We start from the raw sequence: 16706 nt of genomic DNA, 5'->3' as shown, positions 1-16706 counted from the left end.
TTTCTCCTCCTGTCTTTACATCTGCTTCCCGCAGTTCTCCTATCTCAGCTTCTTTAGCCACAAATACGACACATGAGACCCAAACAGCCCCTCCTGAGCCTTATCCCCACAGGGAAGGCAGGATCCCATTTCCCCAACTCTCTCATGATGATGGCTATTGTTGTGAGAAACAGCAAAATCACAGCAAAGTCAAGTTCCTGCAGGAATTCTTTCAAGTGACATAGAAACTGCTGAATTCTGGAGTTTTCCAAGCTCTTATTTCCTGTATTTTCCATAACCGCACACTGAAAGGATGCATTCTCCTCCAAAGAATCTCATCATAATTCCTAAGATTATCATCTGTGAAAGCGGTTTGAGTACAAAGTAACAAACATCCATTACATCTGCTGTGAGTTATGTCTGTGTTTATTGGACAAATAGGAAACAGAAGTAGACATAAAGAAGCAGCCCGAGGAAGTTGTGGGAAGATGAACAGAAAACCTCAAACTATTTTCAATCCTCTTTTTTAATCTTCCTCCCCCCCCCAAATGCTGATGAAACAAAGATGGAAATGTCACACAAAATGGCCAGGCTGGAGAAAACCATCACTGTCAGTTACAGCGAGGACATAAGGATAACTGTGATAGTAACTTCTGTCCCAAGCCCATATAACCCCAACTGATTGTTACAGATTATGTTTGTGTTTTAAACTGTTCAGGTGAAACAGCACTGGAGAAAACACTTGCACAGCAATGCACACTGTAATGACTAAACACCATCTTTATTATAGAAACACCAATAATAGAAAAATAAAGGGCATATAACAAAGTAATTTTTAGCAACCACCTATTAGAGCAAGTTAAAAGTGATCAACCAAACCAACTCCATATCTTTAAGAAGTTATTCTACATCTCCCTGCTTCTGTTCAACCAGAATTAACAGCTGTTTTTTAATTTGGACTCTTTTTTTGACTGTCAGAGAACAGCAAAGGACTGAAAGAAATGAAATCTTACTTCATAAACTCCTGGGCTATTTAACTAAGTATGACGTTGTGTATTCATGGGATACCCACTCAGTGCAAGCCCACAGAAGACTGTATGCAGCTTCCAAAAAACAAATAACAGCAGTAAATAGCATAAGAATTAATCAGTTAAGCATTTATCTAAATACTGCTTGGTATGATTAGTTTGATTCACTCTAGTGATAAAATGGGGTGAGAGAAAAGCATTAACTTTGCATTGTTGGTAAAGCTGCTGGAGGGTGTGACAAGATTAAACACAAAATTATCAATCATCATTAAGAATGGTTTTCTAGCCTCATTTTTATAGCAAATGTTAAAAGAGTGAACAGTAATAAAAAGAGCTATTCCAGCATAGAACATAACAAGAAAATCCTATATTCCTATATTTAATTAAAGTAACAAACCACATGGATCAAACAACCCAAAAATCCATGCAAAATAGGACTTAGTTCTGAATGGGAAAGGTGTCTGTTGACCACCACTTGGACTGGCTTAGGGTCACATCAGTGTGGAGCTGAGCTTTTTAGGTAACAGCTGTTATTATATAACAGCCTGGGACAGTAGCACTTGGACTTGGAAGCACTTCCACATATTTACTGTTTCCTACTGGACAACTTAAACATTACACAGTTCAAAAAGAAAAAAGACCGCTTTAATATAGTAGTAAAAAAAAAAAGCCTGCTTTCCAAACAAAACCAAACAACAAATAACTCAGCAATAACCCACAGCTCCACTTCCCAACCAGACGGGCAGTGGCAAACATTGTGCTTTGTACCAATGGTTTCTATGAAAAGAAACAGCAGCAGCAGGCTCACAACTCCCCAGCCTTTCCATGGCTGCAGTTCTCACAGACATGGACTTGTTTCTATGTGAGGTCTCTCATTAACCATCAGATTTTCATGTGAGATGAACCATGAACAGCAAGAACACCCTGAGTGTTAGGGCCTGAACAAGGGCAGTGGGCTGCATAACCACTAACAACAGGAAAAGGTGGGAGGGGGAAAATGAGCTTAATAAAGTTTGCTAAGTAATATTATCACTGCTGGAGCCTTTTATAAAGCAAACATTGAAATAATGGAGCATTCAAGTGATTGTAACTGCATTCTGCTTTACCTTATAATTATATTCAGCTCCCTCCCTTTCTCACAGCTGGTTCTAAGTTCTGTCTGGCTTCTCCAAGTGCAAAAGTGCTTCAAAATTGTCCTTATCTTTCTTGGTTATGAGTTCATTCAAACTAAACTGGAACATTTCTGGAAAATGAATGACTTCCACAGCCAAATGTTATGGCACTGTGGAATGGTGTCGTGTTTCCTGCTTGGCACCGACCAGAATCTTCTAGAAATGCATAGAATGGAAGGATTTAACAGAACTCTCTCGATGGTTAAACACTGGTAAAATATCAGAACTGGTTTAGAAAATACTGCAGGCAAATTAGACTCACGAGGTACTGATCTCAGTTTTACTCAGTGAAAATCCACTGCCATTCGTAATTGCTCAGGATTTGGGCCATTACTTAGTGGAAATCAAATTATCTTCCAGCATTTATGTTATGGTTATTTCCAAATAAAGCTAACAGCAAGGAATTTCTGCTGATAACTTCAGTCTTTCTTTTGCTTAATTGCTGCTATTGCTATGTCCTATCCAGGCAAAATAGTTATTGGTAACATTAAGCTGCTGCCCTAAACCCCAAGGGAAAAAGAGCTCTTATGCAATATTGTTTTCCCTTTGATAAATGCTTTTAAGTATAATTCTTATCAATTTCATGTAGTTTCCTGCAGTGAGCAGATCTGTTTGTGGTGTGGGTACTCACACATTTGTGCATATGTTTATCTTTGTAAACCTTCTGTGACGAGATTTTCCTTGTTTCAATGAAGAAAATTAGCTGAACTTAATTACTCTCAAAAGCAATTACCACTTACAGGCCTTCACATTTGCTTAGCAGGAAGCAGACTACAAAGTATTGCAAATACTGTTCTTTAAAGCAACTCTAAACTATTTCCATATGAAAATCCATCTGCTCAGCTGCAAGTGTGGTGAACAGCATTCACTTTTGGGCAGAGTTTACCCAAGGCCTGTGCAGGCTTTCATTTCCCACAGACACCTTCAGCAGACAGCTTCAGTGGATTTCCATTTACTTCAGGACCTTGTGCAGGTCTGCCACAGTGCTGGCTACTTAATGTCCAGCATTTTCAGTTACTGTAATATCTTCCCACATTAAGAGAGAGATCACAATACTGTCACCTCAGTGAGGTGATAGTTACCAAGTTCAGGGGTGAACACTGTAACAGGACCATGTCTGTAAAGGAAGCAAGGAGCATAAGCTCTTATAAGACTATGAAATAATAGGCTCCATGAATTCATCAAGCAATTTCACCTCAGTTCCTATCTATCACAGTAGCATCCCTTACCCACTTATCACAGTGCTTTAAGTGCCTCACGTCAGCTTTCTCCTCCTTGTGCTGCAAACACATGGCAAAGGGATGCTGCATCTTGAGCACCAATTGGTAAATAGGATGTCTTGGCCTTGTGTAGATGGGTGGAGTTACTGATTCTGAATGCCCTCCCAATTCTGCACAGACATCTCAGCTGCCTGTCATCAGCTGCTGAATGGTGCAGCTAACAGAGTAATAGTGCAGGATAAGCTTAATGACGTCAGATTGTTCTCATATCCCACGTCTTGTGAAGCCGCAGTCCAAGAATTATTGGCAAGAAGTTCAGACATCACTGCAGAGAGGCTGCGACAGGCAATGACAAGTGGAAATGTTTGCATACATTGCTCAGGCAAGACCCTGTGTGACCCCACTGCGTCATCCTATCTGCACACAGAGTCACTAGAAGCTAGAAAATTAATAAAAATGCTGCCTCCAGTGTGAGAGCAGCGTATTGCCACTGTGTCCCTCCAAATGACTGTGTAGGAAACAATAAGAAGTTACTAAATGTAAGCCTGGTGTTTAAAAGGACCGAAGGGAACTTGCTTATCAATTGAAGTCATTCTTATACTTGCCCCAAACCTTTGGCAAAAAAACCAATGCTCCTGTAGGGCTTGCTCTGATTTAGTAGGGCTGTCTCTTGCTGTGAACCTCTGCTCTACTCACCTGAAGGTCATATTATTGGACTCAACTCTCCTAATAAATATGAATGCCATCTTAAAGAAAGTGATCTTTCTTAATGTTTTTTAGAAGAATCTGTTGGATTTTATGGGGGATAATGAAGCTGCCTCCCTTAAGAGTCACATAGGTGGTCTGAATTGCCTCTTTTTTTGGTAATATAAAGAATTTGGGCTTCTAACTTTGATCCTCTGGACCCCGTCTAAATCAGTTGCTAAGAATAGCCTAAAATAGATGATATAAATCATTTCCTTCCCACCTTAAAGAAATTGCTTCCAGAAACATGCATTAGTTTTAAACACATGGTGTCATTTCACTTAAAAATCTGCCTCCAGAGCAGCAAGGCTGCCAGCTAAAAGCAAAAAACTCCTGTGCTTTCTCTCCTTTGGACGTACAAGAGCACCTCAGATACGTTCGTATCCTCTATAGGGCTTTTTTCTGGAAATCAGAAACGTGACAAACACAATGACCAACAGTCCCAGGATACTCAGGCCCACAGCGACAGGAACTGCTTGTGTGCTTTTATCAAGGAAACATTCTTCTTCTGAAAATAAAAAGAGATCAGATAATGCGTTAAAGTAGAACACTATTCCTAGACTGTGCATCCATATTCTAGAAAGTCAGCAAATCCAAGCCAGATGTTCTCAAGACCTTTGTTGTTATTCTGAGCTATGCTTAACATTTTTATCTCTGATAAATCTTGACCCAAGAAAACAACACTTGGCCTGTAAATAGCGACGTGCTTCTCCAGAGAGTCACTTATTCATACCCACAGTAATTGTTGTACCGCCAATATGGGTACATGCACAGTAGGAGGCTTTCTTGCTCATTGCAGATGTGGAGCACGATGCTACAATGTGCAAGTCTGAAAATAATGAGCAAGACACATCTTGGATGGATAAAAGCTATTGCTATGTGGTATCTAATTGTTTCTGCCCAGTAAAAAGGAAATGAAGGCCAGAAGACATTTTTACAGCTTTTCAGAGTCAAACAGGCCAAGCTGTTGATGCAACACTGCTGTAACCCACACAAAATTATAAGGATCTCGAAACCAATCATTATTGCTTTCTTTTTCTTCCCTTTTCATGCAAATCTGGATAAACAGAAGTGAAAACATCAGTCCCAAGAAACCAACAGGGAGGAGGCTGGTGATGTGCCTACTTTATGGCACTGTTCCTTTACTGGCAATTCAGTCTTTCAAAATCTTTATATGCATCAGATGTAGGGAACAGCTTCATAACTATTTCACGGCCACTGGGGAATTATTTCAGGGATGGTATTTGCTTTCTCAGCCGTTTGATTAAGAGCAAAACTAGTTTAATTTTGTACACAGCATTGGCTAGCAGAAGTTAGCCCCTCCTTGAAAGGAGAGAGTATTTCTAAGCTGTCTCTGCTAGAGATGAGGCTGCCAAAAGCCATATCTGAACTAATTCATTGTACACATTCAAATGGGGATGTGGGACCAGATGGGGTCCTATGAGTTGTTCCAGCTCAGCTTTGTTCTGTTAAAATGTCTTCAGAAGCGCAAGAGCACAGTCTGGATTCTCAGTGCGGCTTTTAAGAACCTAAAGAAAGTTTATTAAAAAAAAACTTCCATGTCTTAAAACAATTCCAAATGTAGTTTCCTATTATATTCCTTCTAGAAAAAGAAATGAAAGAAACAAAAGAAGAACAAGTCAGATAGAGCCAAACTAAGTCAAAAGAGAGATCTAAAGTAAAAAGAATGCAGAAGCAACATTTTGTGAGCATTCAGAAAGTCAGATGGCAGAAGGGAACGTTTTATTAGTGCATGTCAAGGGCTGGATGGCTGATAAAAGTCATCTGCCCGCATGGGTTCCTGTATGGAAATACCCTGAGTGGAAGTCCCAGAAACACATGCTATTTGAAGGAGAACACAAGGTACTGCCGAGACCATCTCCCTTCTGTGTAGGAGTTTTCATGAACCCAGACAAATAACCATCATATTTAATTCTGAAGCTAGTGAGTGTGCCAGTTGTGCTCCTCCTCAGGAGCACATTCGATCATTTCTAGATACAGCTGCTCTGCAAGTATCACCCTGCACTGACAATTATCCTTTACTAATTGGCAGTGAGTGGAGAGAAATAAAATGGTGGCTGTCCAGCTGAACTTTTTAAATGAAAGTGGGAGATGGAAGTTGTTAAATTCAGGAGGGAAAAACGCTTTGCTGTGGGTAGTAGCACAGTGTTGAAAACGAGTGGGAAAAGAGTGAGACTACAGCAGCAGGATATGGTATCTGGGAAGAAATTTCTGTGGTTAAAATGTAGCTGAAGGAGATACCTCAGTCTGCAGGATTTCTGACAATTAGGTCTCAGAAGAGTGGAAAACATTTCCACCATACTTACTTACCTCTTCCAAACTGGTTGCCATCAATATCAAAGGCCTGCAGCTGCATATTAACAATGAATAGGTGGTAGTCTTTCTCCAAGCGAAAGGTTTGCTTGCTGGCACACTTAAAGGAATTCTCCAGCTTTGCTGTAAAAAGCTGCTGGCGGAAGGCTCCGTAGTAAAGTAAACCTGGAGGTCATAAAGACAGAGACAGTAATAAATGGGCATCCAAAGTAATAATGCAACCAGAATCTTCCTGAGATAAAACAGAGGTTCAGGAGCAGTGACACAGTTACAAAAGCACAGATAGGAATTAAACACAGTGAACATTGAACAGAAAAGCACTGACCTTCAGAAGGCAACTGTAATTCCGCCTCAATTGTACTGACATAGTATGTCGGATCTTTCTGCAAAAGATGATGTATCTTTATTCCTACTACATCCATATCTCTGGAGGAAAAAATAAAGTTCACCACAGCAAAATGCTTGCAAAAAAAAAAAGTTCCCAAAGAAAGACTTTCCAAAGCATCACCTTGAAGATCTACAAACCAGCTTGCCTGGATGTATTGCATTTTCTTTTCCAATCCTTAGCAGGCGAGTAGGCAGCATAGCGCTGTGATCTCGGATACGTCACCAGTTTTGCTCAGTGTGGTGAAGCCAGCCATGCAGATGTGCTTGTGCACACATTGCTCAAGCTCGACATTTGTGTGACTTGTGGTAACTTGTGGTAGGAGGGGGTTAAGCAGATGGTATATATTGCATAAGGCATGTGATAAGACAGTTTTATTTTTTATCCACTAGTTTTGCTCTCGTTGACAGTCCCAGCAATGCTTGCATTGGCAATCCTGCCGTGAATTGATCCCTGCTGACCTGCAGGCTGACTGCTTGCAGAACCTATGCTGATACACTTTAAAGTATCCAGCACTCCCAGCACTGCAATGCAATTTATGCATCAATGGTCATAATGTGAGCAAATGGCAGAAAGCAGCCACGCCTCTGTGTTCATCGTTGCTTTGAACCAGAAGAGGGCAGCAACCAGCAGAGACAGGAGCCTTTCACAGAGGTACTGCTCTTTTTCTACTTTGTCTATCAACAGAAGTCACTACAGATGAGGAAACAGCACCCCTGATTGTCTACACAGGGAAGAAATAACTGTTACGTTCTACACCGCTGGTGCTGGCTGGCTTTATTCCATATGCCTACAGACTGCCGACATGGAAAGCACCTGCTACTATAGCACAAAACAAAATTTCCAGCTGGACTGTGCCTGCTCCCGCTCCAAAACCCCAGTGCAACCTGAACACTCTCCTGCCCAGGCAGCCAAACCATGACAGAAAGCCCCAGGGGCTTTTCACTCCTAGCAATGCTGAAGTATGTTGTGAGTCTCTATGTAGCTTCCCTGTTACTGCTTTTAATTCCAGCTCGGAGCACATAAGGGATTGGTGACTGCAGCTGCTGGCCAAGTAGTAGCAAACATGAATGTCTTCTGTGCACTCACCTTTAAGGTCCTGCAGTTTTAATGGCGGTAGGACAGATTGTGAAAGAAGTTTTAAAGTGGTTCTCAGCCTTATTCTACTTAAAGACATAAATAGGTCAAATAACACTTATTTTGGCAGCAGCACTATCTTCTGTTTGGACAGTTATTGACTTTGCTCAGGATAAATGCCTGTACCTACTTCACGTATTGTGTGTTGGTTATGAAACTTCCCTTTGTCAAGTTCTTTGCCAAAGGCACCTGGCAGCAGTGAGTACAGAGCTGCTCACCTCCCTACAGCCAAACCACAGCCCCTGGCCCGGCTCAGCCTTCACCCTGCAAATCAGAAGTGCCACTCCTGGTTCAAAGTCAGCACTGCAGCAGCTGGAGAGGCCAAACACATCAGAAATGGCAGGATAATGATTTCTTAATAACGTGCATTTCAAAGGAAGCTACGCCGTGCTCTGCTGCTCTCTTGAGACTTATCTTGGGTGGATTGCATAATGCTGTGCCAATAACCATCTTTTTCAGGACAAGAGAGGTCAAAAGGTTCACATCTCTCTCCTTAGCTCTGCTGTGAGCTGGTACTTTTACGGGTACTTGAATCAATGGATTTTTTCTAAGGATCTTCACAACACAGAGAATGCTACCCTTGTTGCAGAAAGCATACATTTAAACCAAACACTCATGGTCTGAACTGATCCTTTGTTCTAAAACAGCATTTTCCTTTGCAGCTTTTAAATGTCTTTCAGTCATCAACAAAAATCAAGACAATTATTGATTGAAATCTTTCCCAAGCAATTAATGACCAAGTATTCAGCTGTAATAAAGTGTGCTGTTGCCTCTTGTAGCATGACTGACCCCTGGCAGTTTTCTACTGCGGTTATACTATTAGCCATCCTCATGGTAGGTTATGCTGAAGACCTGTCTGCATCTGATTTGGTTTGAGCTGGAAATGTGGTATCAATACAAATCACATCAAAACGAACACTAGTTTTCATACTGGGAAAGCACAGGCCTATCTCTTGCTCAGGTTTCTGTGTATATTTGTAAGTTTCCCTGGACTGATGCATTTTAAGGGCACTTATCTACAATTTTGTTGTTGAAGTTCAGTTGTTTGGAATCTTCTAATCAGAAATCAGAAGAAATTCTGGCTCTCTGGACAGTCTGTGGCTTCTGGGTACATACAACTTCATAGCGTGTCCTTTGGATTTAACAACCAAATCCAACTTTAGCCTGGGCAGCATTTATGGGAAGCAAATTACTAATTCCACATGCATCCAGGCTGTCTCAGCGACAACATTTCATAAGGACAACTTGACAGTATGACTCAGAGCTTCCAGCACACACACCTTGCTTCTGCACAGTACCTCCAACCCCACATCCAATTCCCCATCCCACTCCAATGCAAACAGCAGACCTGGCCTTACCCCCAGTTACATTTTATCACTGTAAATATGCGTTGCAGATTTTGCTTAGGTCTAAGCTATATTTGTGCTGCTAGTTTGGCAGTGCCAAAGGATCTAAGGGCACTATACTTGTCCTATATTACACGTATGAAACCTTCAAAACTCAGAGTTCCAATAGACAAGATGGGATGAAACACTGAAAGCAGCCCTGCTCTGAGCTGGGAATGGGCCAGGTGGCCTCAGGTCTCTCCCGGACTGAATTAATCATGGTTCTATAAATCCAGCCCCTTGGGAAGGATAGGACGACTGATGCTGAGATGGATGAAATGCCCTTTTCCATAGCACACTGCATGCCACTGTTATGGCTGGAAGTGGATTGGAGGCAGCCTGAGTTCCCGTTCCTCAGACCTAAACCCTCGTTCCCACTAAATACAACAATTACCTTTACAAAGACAAAGCTTATAAACCCTCCAGTGAAAGTGATGTTCAGCACAGACTCCACTATCCCACAGCTTCCAGATATCTGGGTGGCGTTGGGGTTGACAGTCAGGTACTCCATCTGTTTCTGTGGAGAAATGAGGACATTGTGGGGCTATTTATCAAGAGGAGGGAAAAAACTTCATATGAAACATGCAGATTTATATGTTTAGGGTTTTAATTATGTGGTTGGACTACCAGACCAGTGCCCCATGGCCATATTAATGGAGGTTACAACATTGTTATTGGGAAAGCTGTAATCACAATTTCAGGGTTTTTTTACATCTTTTAATGAATCATTCACCATGGATCAACGCCAAGAGAGGGAAGCATCTTCCCAGAACCCCTGTGCAGGCCGCCTTGATGGTCCCAAAACCTCCATTTGTCAGCATCGAGACAACTCATCTCTGAATCCAAACAAGTCAGTGAGCTGACAATTTATTTCTCTCATTGAAACTTGCTATTTTAAACCTTTCACTGATGTCACTTCAGATTTTAACTAATCTCCCAAAATGGGAAAGAGAAATATCACTGGAGCCCAATCTGCCCTCCCAATTATTGCTACTATGGACATACTGCTGAAATGATAAAGTACCTGTATGTCCCTCTGACATCATTATATGAACCAAAGTACAGCAGTTCAGATGCTGTGGCCCAAAAAAAAAGGCTTCAGACTAGCAACAAGCCAGTTGTTTTTATCACGCAACTTAATTTCTGCAAATTTCTTTTAAAGGAACAGAATATAGCACAGCAAATGAAGAAGTAGAAGCTTAGTATCATAGTGCTTTCACCTCACCTTCTGCTTGCTTAGAGCCATCAGTTGCAAACCCATCACTGCTTTGATGCAGGTCTTGTTGCTGCTGGAAATGATGTATGTGCCAGTGGGGATGGGAGAAGGCTGTGGTGCTAGAGTGGGTCTCACCATCGTTGTAGTAGATGGGATGGTTGTATGAGTCCCATGAGTATGAGTGGTGGTTGTGTTGGTTATGGCTGTGGGTGTTGGGCTTCCAGAAGTTGTGTGATTAGTTGAGCTTGTGGTGGGATTTGCAGTACTGTTGGTAGTGGCTGTAGTATTTGAGGCACTTGTTGTTTGTGTATTTGATGTTGTATTCTCTGTGGTTCCGTTTGTAACTGTGTCCACATGTGTTGTGATTTGGCTGCCTGGGGACGCAGTTGTGTTCTTCTCAGCTGATGTAACTGTTTCCATTGCCTGTGTTGTAGCCTGACCAGCTCCACCTCCGTTTGCCCCAGACGTGGTTGCTGCTGTGGAAGATGCCTGGCCATTCGCTTTGCTGGTATTTGCTCGTGCCTGGGCTGCCGTATGAGAAGCTGGTGCTGTTGTTACCCAGTGTTGGTCAGTTGTCTGCAGAGTAGTTACATGGCTTACAGAGCCTGTGCTGTTATGTTGAACTGTGGTGCTTTGATGGGGTGGGGAATGATAAACAGAAAGTGGCAGAGCAGAAGTGATGGTATGGTGGAAGGACGTGGTTTGTGGAGATAACTTGACACCCACTTCAGCACAGCAGGAAGAAAATGCTGCAAAGAAATGAAAAGTCAGTAGTCTAAAACCACTGCATTTAACATTCTTGTTGATACTTGCAACATAACTGCTCCCATTTTGTTATCATGACTTTATTTTTCCTTTGGCTTAATGTCATGATAGCAGAGGACAAGCAGACATAATTTCACACTGCTTCCCCAGCCTTCACACCCCTGAATAAATCCACTGCAGAGGCAGCACATTGGCTCCTTACATCCCACATGCTGCTCTGACTGCTGAAGAAGACAGCGGATGGAGTAGAGGTGTGAGCAGATCTTGCACAATCCCTACACAGTACATGAATTCCCTTGCAGACAACAGTACAGAAAGATTTGCTGGGAGTAAATTATCAAGGTCTAAGGGACAACTTGTTCCATTATGGGTCACTGTTAAAATGAAATCCAGGTATAACAAGCAAAGAGATGGTTGGCTACTGACAAACAAAGCATAGGGAAAGGGAACGTTTTCTGTATGTGAAAGAATTGAGGAAACATAGTGGTATTATGATGATTCAGAATAGTCTGAAGACAGAAATTCTGGGAATTTGTTTGTGGTGCTGATGTAGATATGGCAGCCTGAGCCTTCAAGTTCTTCCTCATGGGAGATACCCAGGGAAAGATGAGCCCTCTTAGTAATGTTTTTTCGGCAGTGAGAAACAAATTTGAGGGTACAGCTTTCAGGGGTTGTTTGAACTGCATCTAAAAATAGTCACAGCAAGAAAATCAAACAGACATTTCATAACCTTTACAGAAATGTATTCTTTGCAAAACAGAAATGATCTGGCTCCTATACGTGAGTAACAAAGGGAAGACAAGGTGGATAATGTACATTGTGAAAAGAGATAAAGTTCACAACTGTTCAACTTGGATCTTTGATTGTGGATATGCAACAAGGCACTATAAAGACAAGATCAAGCTAAAAGCCACAAGTCATGGACATAAATGTGTTCTTTGATGTGCATGAGGCTTTAGATGTAGTTAAACGCTTTGCTGCCTAAATTAGCTGGAGGTCAGAGATGAATTCTCCAGACTGGAGACAGACAGAATCCAAAAGTCTAATTTTCCCTTATAAATGGCCATGATAGAGGAGAAATGGAGGGGTACGCTTCATAAACTTGCCTGGTGTTTCACCTCCCTACTGAACTGAATATACTTGACTCCAAATGTAGCTGAGACAGCAGGTTCAGAGAAATACAAGTTTGTGCAACTGAAAAGTCACAAAAATGACAGGACAGGTCCCACTGATATTACATTTTATCAGAAGGAACTAAAAGTGCTATAATTAATATCATATTTTAGTTCATTTTCTCTCTATCTCTTGCCTTTACCACACCTGCTGCTAAAGCTGAGAAGCAGCTAACTTCTCTGATTGCTCATCTCAATCAGACCAGTGGAAAACCAGAGCAGTTGCTGTGTACCAGCTACCAGTAATTTAACCTGAGTAACACAATAGAAACAGAAAAGAGGAAGCTGCAGTTTTCACTCTTTTTTTAACCACGTATGTTTGTGAAACAACTCATACTTGCATTTACGTAAGCCTTAAATAGTCAGTACTTCTCAGTTTTTACTTAACGGATTGGTTTTGATTACTGACAGTGTAACACAAAAATGTATGGGCATGGAAAGAAACATCATTTCCTTAACACTTGGATATTGTCCATAGCTTTTAAATGGAACTTCATTTTCCCCATAAGGTCATTTCATCAAAAAAGTATTCAGCCCAATGGGTTTGCTGAGGGGTATAATCAGAAACACTTCTGGGTGGGCCTGTGGCTCGTGCTCTCCAGGTGACTTGCCAGTATCCGCCAGCTTAGCTCTCCCCAGCATTTCGGGCCTTCTGTTGGGCCATGCACATGCTCCCAACATGTTGGTTTGGTCACCTCAAAATGGCCAATGATCTTAGAAAGCCGCCCCGGGGATGAGTAAAGATTGCTCTCTGCCAACCCAATGGTCTTGGCCATCAAAAGTGGCCACAAGGCAACAATGCATTGCAGCTCTGCATCCCCCTGTTAGCTTCCATTTCTTTTTTCTCTGAGAAATTTGCCATGTCTAGTCTGGGTCTGGAGCCCACACTGCATTGTGCCAGAGGAAGTTTCAGGTTTTCCCTCCATCAACTAGCATCCAAAGGAGGACTACGAGGATGATGAAGGGTCTAGAGGGAAAGTTATATGAGGTCACTTGTTTTTTTCAGCCCAGAGAAGGGGGGGGCTGAGGGGAGGCCTCATAGGATCCTACAGCTTCTCATAGAGGAGCAGTGCTGGGCTCTGCTGACAACCAACACTGGCAGAGGCACACAGTTAATCTGTTCAAAGGAACTAAGGTGGAAGTGGCTTGATCTGTCTGCAAACTATCTCATCCTGCCAGCCCATAACGCAGTGGGTGGAACAACCTCTTGCTGGGGATTTTTGACCCTTCTCGCCTAACCACACACCCAGTTTGTTCTGCTTTATGCTGCCCAGAAGAAATGCTTGTGTTTGGGTGACAGATTTTCTGCTAGTTACAGACACAAAAACCTGGCCCGGCTCCTACAGAAAAGGCTCTTGTCGGTTCTGGCTGCTTTGATTTGAGCTCTTGAGGAACTGGAAAAGCACCAAGGTTTTCTGAGAGGCTTTGGTTCTCTCTAATGTAGTTTACTTCAAACACAGGAGCAGTTTCTTAAACCTCCAACCCCTCAGACTCTCCTCCCCTAAACTCTGATTCTTTTTAACTCCCTACCTGGACAGAAAGAGTTTGTGTTAGCAATGAAAGATCACAACAAATTACTAAAGGAACTATCAAAAATGAATGAATAGCAACTGAGCAAGAATGTTCATCCTGGCCAAAGACATCCCTGCTGACCACTGAGTTATTTCTCCAAGTCTGAGTGCGTTTTGGGGTCATTTCAGCAGACTGTGGCTATGAGGCAGGTGTCAGAAAGTAAAGCAGAGGCAGCTGGAGCTCCGTGTGGTAAAAGTCTCTGCACTGCTCCACTGCTCACTGCGCTGCCATTGCAGAGCTGACAGAGGGGCAGGGGTTGTTGCCGGTGTGAATCATGCACGCAGATAGCAAAGCACACCAAAGACACTCATCACTCCACCAGCAAGCAAAAGTCTTTAGCCATTACACAGAATAATCACAGAATCATGGAATCATAGAATTGCTCAGGTTGGAAGAGACCTTAAAGATCATTGAGTCCAACCATGACCTAACCATACTACCCTAACTCTAACAACTCTCCACTAAATCATGTCCCCAAGAACCACATCCAAATGGGTTTTGAACACATCCAGGGATGATGACTCAGCCACCTCCCTGGGGAGCCTATTGCAGTGCTTAACAACCCTTTCTGTAAAGAAGTTTGTCCTGTTATATTATTTCCTGATATATATTAAATTACTCTCTGTCCACTTGTGCCAAGTAGATTTTGTTCAACTGCAGGTGCATGTGACTTTACAAGCTAAGACACATCCTTGACCAGGCTCACTCCACAGATTTTCAGAGACGAGCACTAAGGATCAAATGGTGACTTTGATGTAGTTTGTTGTTAGCTAAGTCCCAGCCTGTCCCAGAGCCCCCTGCCTTGCCCTTGCTTTCCTCACACCCTCCATCTCACAGTACAGACAAACAAACAAGCAATGTTTCTTTATGTGTTGGTTGTTGTTTTTTTGCTTATCACACTCACGATGTTCAGTCAGTTTTACTGGACACCATCATTAATTAGGGAAAGCAAACAAATAATCCTGCTTCTAATACTATTTTGAGCTGACTCGATCACACTGAGTTCACATCACCACAGAGTGCAAAATGTAAGAGAAAACATTAGGTTAAGTCTACATCAGCTACAATCAAATGCAGTTATAGTTAATTCTTTCTGGTGGGACACCATTAAAATCACCTTTAGTGCTAGCTACAAGGCTGTTTCCAGTTTTCAGTCTATTAGCTCTTAAGTGCAAAGAAAGAAAAGCAGCATAGTCTGTCTCTTCTCTGTAGAGAAATAATGGAAGATGTGACTCACCACAGGCAAAGGCTAGCAAGACCAAGTGTGATTTTCTCCTTCCCATGGTCAGTACAGCTGTGAGGCCAAGTGATGCTGCTTCTCGCTGTGGTGCAGCAGAAAAGAATTAAAGGTTTCCTGGGGACTGCAAAGTTTCACTCGATTCGGGGAGTGCTCAGTCACATGGGTGGAAAGGAGGTGGGGAGGGAGGGGGGAATCCGGTGCTGCTCATCTATAAACTGATGTGAAAAGAAATAGCTGCTGGTTAAGAAGGAAAGTGAAAACAGAAAAGAGTGCTGGGTTAGTGCAGCAGAGGGCAGGCTCTTACTCTACAGCCAAGACCTGGGGCTCTGTAAGGCTTTGTAGAACTTCATGCTCTTTTCTCCTGTTCCAGTAACCCAGAGCAGACTGAAGCTGTACCCTATTGGAGGGCTAAGACCTGTAAATCAGTATTTTTGCTCTGTGTTCTTTTGAAAAAATAGTTTTTTGGGGGTAAACTCCACCTTATAAATGAAGGCACAGAAGGTAAAGGCATAATCCCTGGTTTTCTCCTCAGATCCTGCTAAAAGTGGGACAGGACTGAGCAAAGTCTCAAAAGGGCTGTGGTTCTACCTGGGGCTGCTGGCAGCCTTTGCTGGCTGGTGCAGCCAAGGTGGCTCACCATTAGCGTTGTGTCCAAACACAGTCCCCAGCAAACAGCAACAACGTACCTGTGTTCCATGAAGTGTCCTCTGTGAACCTTGCCAAGCCAGAACAACAGTTGCACAGACAGGTCCCAGTGTGTGTGATCTGCAGCATAATATTTCACCTGCATGTTTGTGTGGATGGATTTCCAGCCCTGCATCCTCTCCATGAGGCCTGCTAAAGCCAAAAGCTTAATGGAAGTAGAAAAGAGATGACAAACCCATAGAACTGGAGGAAAGAATCTAGGGATTCTTGCACTCCTGATTCTTCTTTCTCTCATACCGGTATTAAAATGCAGCAACATAGTGAGGCCAGTGACTTGAAAACAGATGAGGTGAAGTTTGCTCCGACGTGCTGGACGCTGGCTGAAATTAGCTCCGATTAATTTTGCTCTCTGTATTTCCATTGTGTTTCTACATTCTCATTTCAACCTCTCTGCTCTCCTACATGATCCACAACACGCATTTGTGCCAATTAGCCCTCCTTAGTAAGCCATTGGTAGCCACAGGTATGAAGAGATGGTGGGGATATTTGCAATAAGATTATTCTACATCCTTCCTTGCCTCATGACCCTGAGAATCAGCACACACAACCCTGACCTGACTTGGTAAAACTCTGCACTCTCCTGACAGTCCCAATGATTCAGGAACATGAATAAGAGAGAGAGGCAAAGAAAATTTAAAACAACAATTCTTTG

General features: G+C 42.4%; 1 protein-coding gene and 1 long non-coding RNA gene across 2 annotated transcripts; one reads left to right on the top strand and one right to left on the bottom strand.

Annotated features, from left to right (window-relative positions):
* Window positions 1-739: 739 nt before the first annotated feature.
* Window positions 740-16633, bottom strand: LAMP3 (lysosomal associated membrane protein 3). Its single transcript, XM_015871554.2, has 6 exons — window positions 15347-16633; window positions 10610-11349; window positions 9779-9901; window positions 6803-6860; window positions 6475-6642; window positions 740-4651 (listed from the first exon to the last, which is right to left on the bottom strand). The coding sequence occupies exons 1-6, from the start codon at window positions 15390-15392 to the stop codon at window positions 4512-4514; spliced, it is 1275 nt and encodes a 424-aa protein (XP_015727040.1). The 5' UTR covers window positions 15393-16633; the 3' UTR covers window positions 740-4511.
* Window positions 6642-13980, top strand: LOC116653826. Its single transcript, XR_004308307.1, has 2 exons — window positions 6642-7170; window positions 7235-13980. It is a non-coding gene; the product is annotated as an uncharacterized LOC116653826 (long non-coding RNA).
* Window positions 16634-16706: the final 73 nt, after the last annotated feature.

The sequence above is a fragment of the Coturnix japonica genome, chromosome 9 (assembly GCF_001577835.2).
Source record: "Coturnix japonica isolate 7356 chromosome 9, Coturnix japonica 2.1, whole genome shotgun sequence".
NCBI classification, from domain to species: domain Eukaryota; kingdom Metazoa; phylum Chordata; class Aves; order Galliformes; family Phasianidae; genus Coturnix; species Coturnix japonica.
The sequence above is the reverse complement of the archived record's forward strand: the minus strand, read 5'-3'. Positions and strand labels throughout refer to the sequence as shown.